Source organism: Neltuma alba, unplaced genomic scaffold (genome assembly GCF_004799145.2).
Source record: "Neltuma alba isolate B1F8T4 unplaced genomic scaffold, ASM479914v2 tig00007559_pilon, whole genome shotgun sequence".
Taxonomy (NCBI): Eukaryota; Viridiplantae; Streptophyta; class Magnoliopsida; order Fabales; family Fabaceae; genus Neltuma; species Neltuma alba.
In genome coordinates, this window is record NW_021634813.1 from 1 (window position 1) to 1394 (window position 1394).

The window sequence follows — 1394 nt, forward strand, 5'->3', positions numbered from 1 at the left end:
TAATTTCAAATTTATAAATCAATGTGAATAAATTAATCAAATAAAGTATCATTAGATACTATACGAGTAATATATGTTTGTATACACAAACAACCACAAAATTTTGATGCAACATTCAAAATTCTAGCTAATTTTATCTATACCTCTTCTTGTGCCTCTTTCATGACCTTTGGTTTTCTGAGTAATTCTGACATCGCCCATTCTGTTGTAGTTGCTGTTGTTTGAGTTCCAGCAAAGAAAATATCCTGAAAATGGGATTCATACAATTAATTAGAGGAATGTGTGTATGTGCATTTATGCAATCTGAGTATCAAAATAAATTACAAATTATGTAACATTCAATATGATAAAGTGCATCAGGCCAAAAAAGAATATGATAAACTGCATATGAAGACTAACTTTAAGAACAGCTTTAACGTTGTCAAGAGATAAGGGGGTGTCAAAGTCCTTATCCTTTTGAATCCTGAGAAGAACATCAACAAGATCCTCCTCTGTGTCTCCATCATTATTTCTTTTCTTTTCTCTGTGGTCTCTGATAATGTCATCAAACACCTTATCTCCATCTTTGTGCACCTTCATAATTCGAGCTCTCGTCCCAGTGATGACGCTGATAAATTTCAGCGACGGATACAAATCAGAAATTGATAACCCAGAGCTTAGCTTTATCGATTGCTCCATAATTTGCAGCATCTGGTCTACGTTCTTTGTCTTTGTCCCAAAGGCCGTTCTCGCAACTACGGAATTCGTGAGCGTGGAGATTTTTCTACTAAGGTTCATGAAAGAGCCTTCATGTTCAGCAATATTCCTTACGAGTTCTGATACCTCCTCTTCTCTGATCCTTCTGAATGATTGAACCCTCTTTGCTGAGAAAATCTCCGAAGTACCGATCTTTCGAAGTTGCCTCCAGTAGTTTCCATATGGGGAAAAGATGATGTCTGTGCTATCGTAGGCAAAGATATCAGAGGCAAGAATTCTGGGTCTGTTTGCAAAGATCTGATCATGGTTCTTCATTATTTCTTTGGCATATTCTGGTGAAGACACTATGATATGAGAAACTTGTCCAAGTTTAAGGTGCATGAATGGACCATACTTATTCGCAAGATTTGCCAGAGAACGATGAGGTAGTGAGCCAATGAGTTGATGCATATTTCCTATGAGAGGTAATTTCCATGGCCCTGGAGGTAGGGTTTTGATAGATTTTGTGGAAGAAGATAGTTTGTGGATGACAAAGAAACAGCAAAAGAAAGTGAAAAAGATGATGGAATATGGGATCTGTACGTCCATATTGAAAGAATGGTAATTAAAGGTGAGTAGTGTGAGATTTTGCGTTGTTAAGCCCGCCTTTTATAGGCAAGAATTGTAATTTAAAATTTCTACGTAACCATCGACTTTAT

General features: G+C 36.7%; 1 protein-coding gene across 1 annotated transcript; it reads right to left on the reverse strand.

Annotated features, from left to right (window-relative positions):
• Window positions 1–143: 143 nt before the first annotated feature.
• LOC114752808 (tabersonine 16-hydroxylase 1-like) lies at window positions 144–1146 on the reverse strand (the record flags this gene model as incomplete). The annotated part of the gene is made up of 2 exons (XM_028941511.1): window positions 400–1146; window positions 144–245 (listed from the first exon to the last, which is right to left on the reverse strand). Coding segments are annotated over exons 1-2 (849 nt in total), but the record flags the coding sequence as incomplete, so codon positions are not given.
• Window positions 1147–1394: the final 248 nt, after the last annotated feature.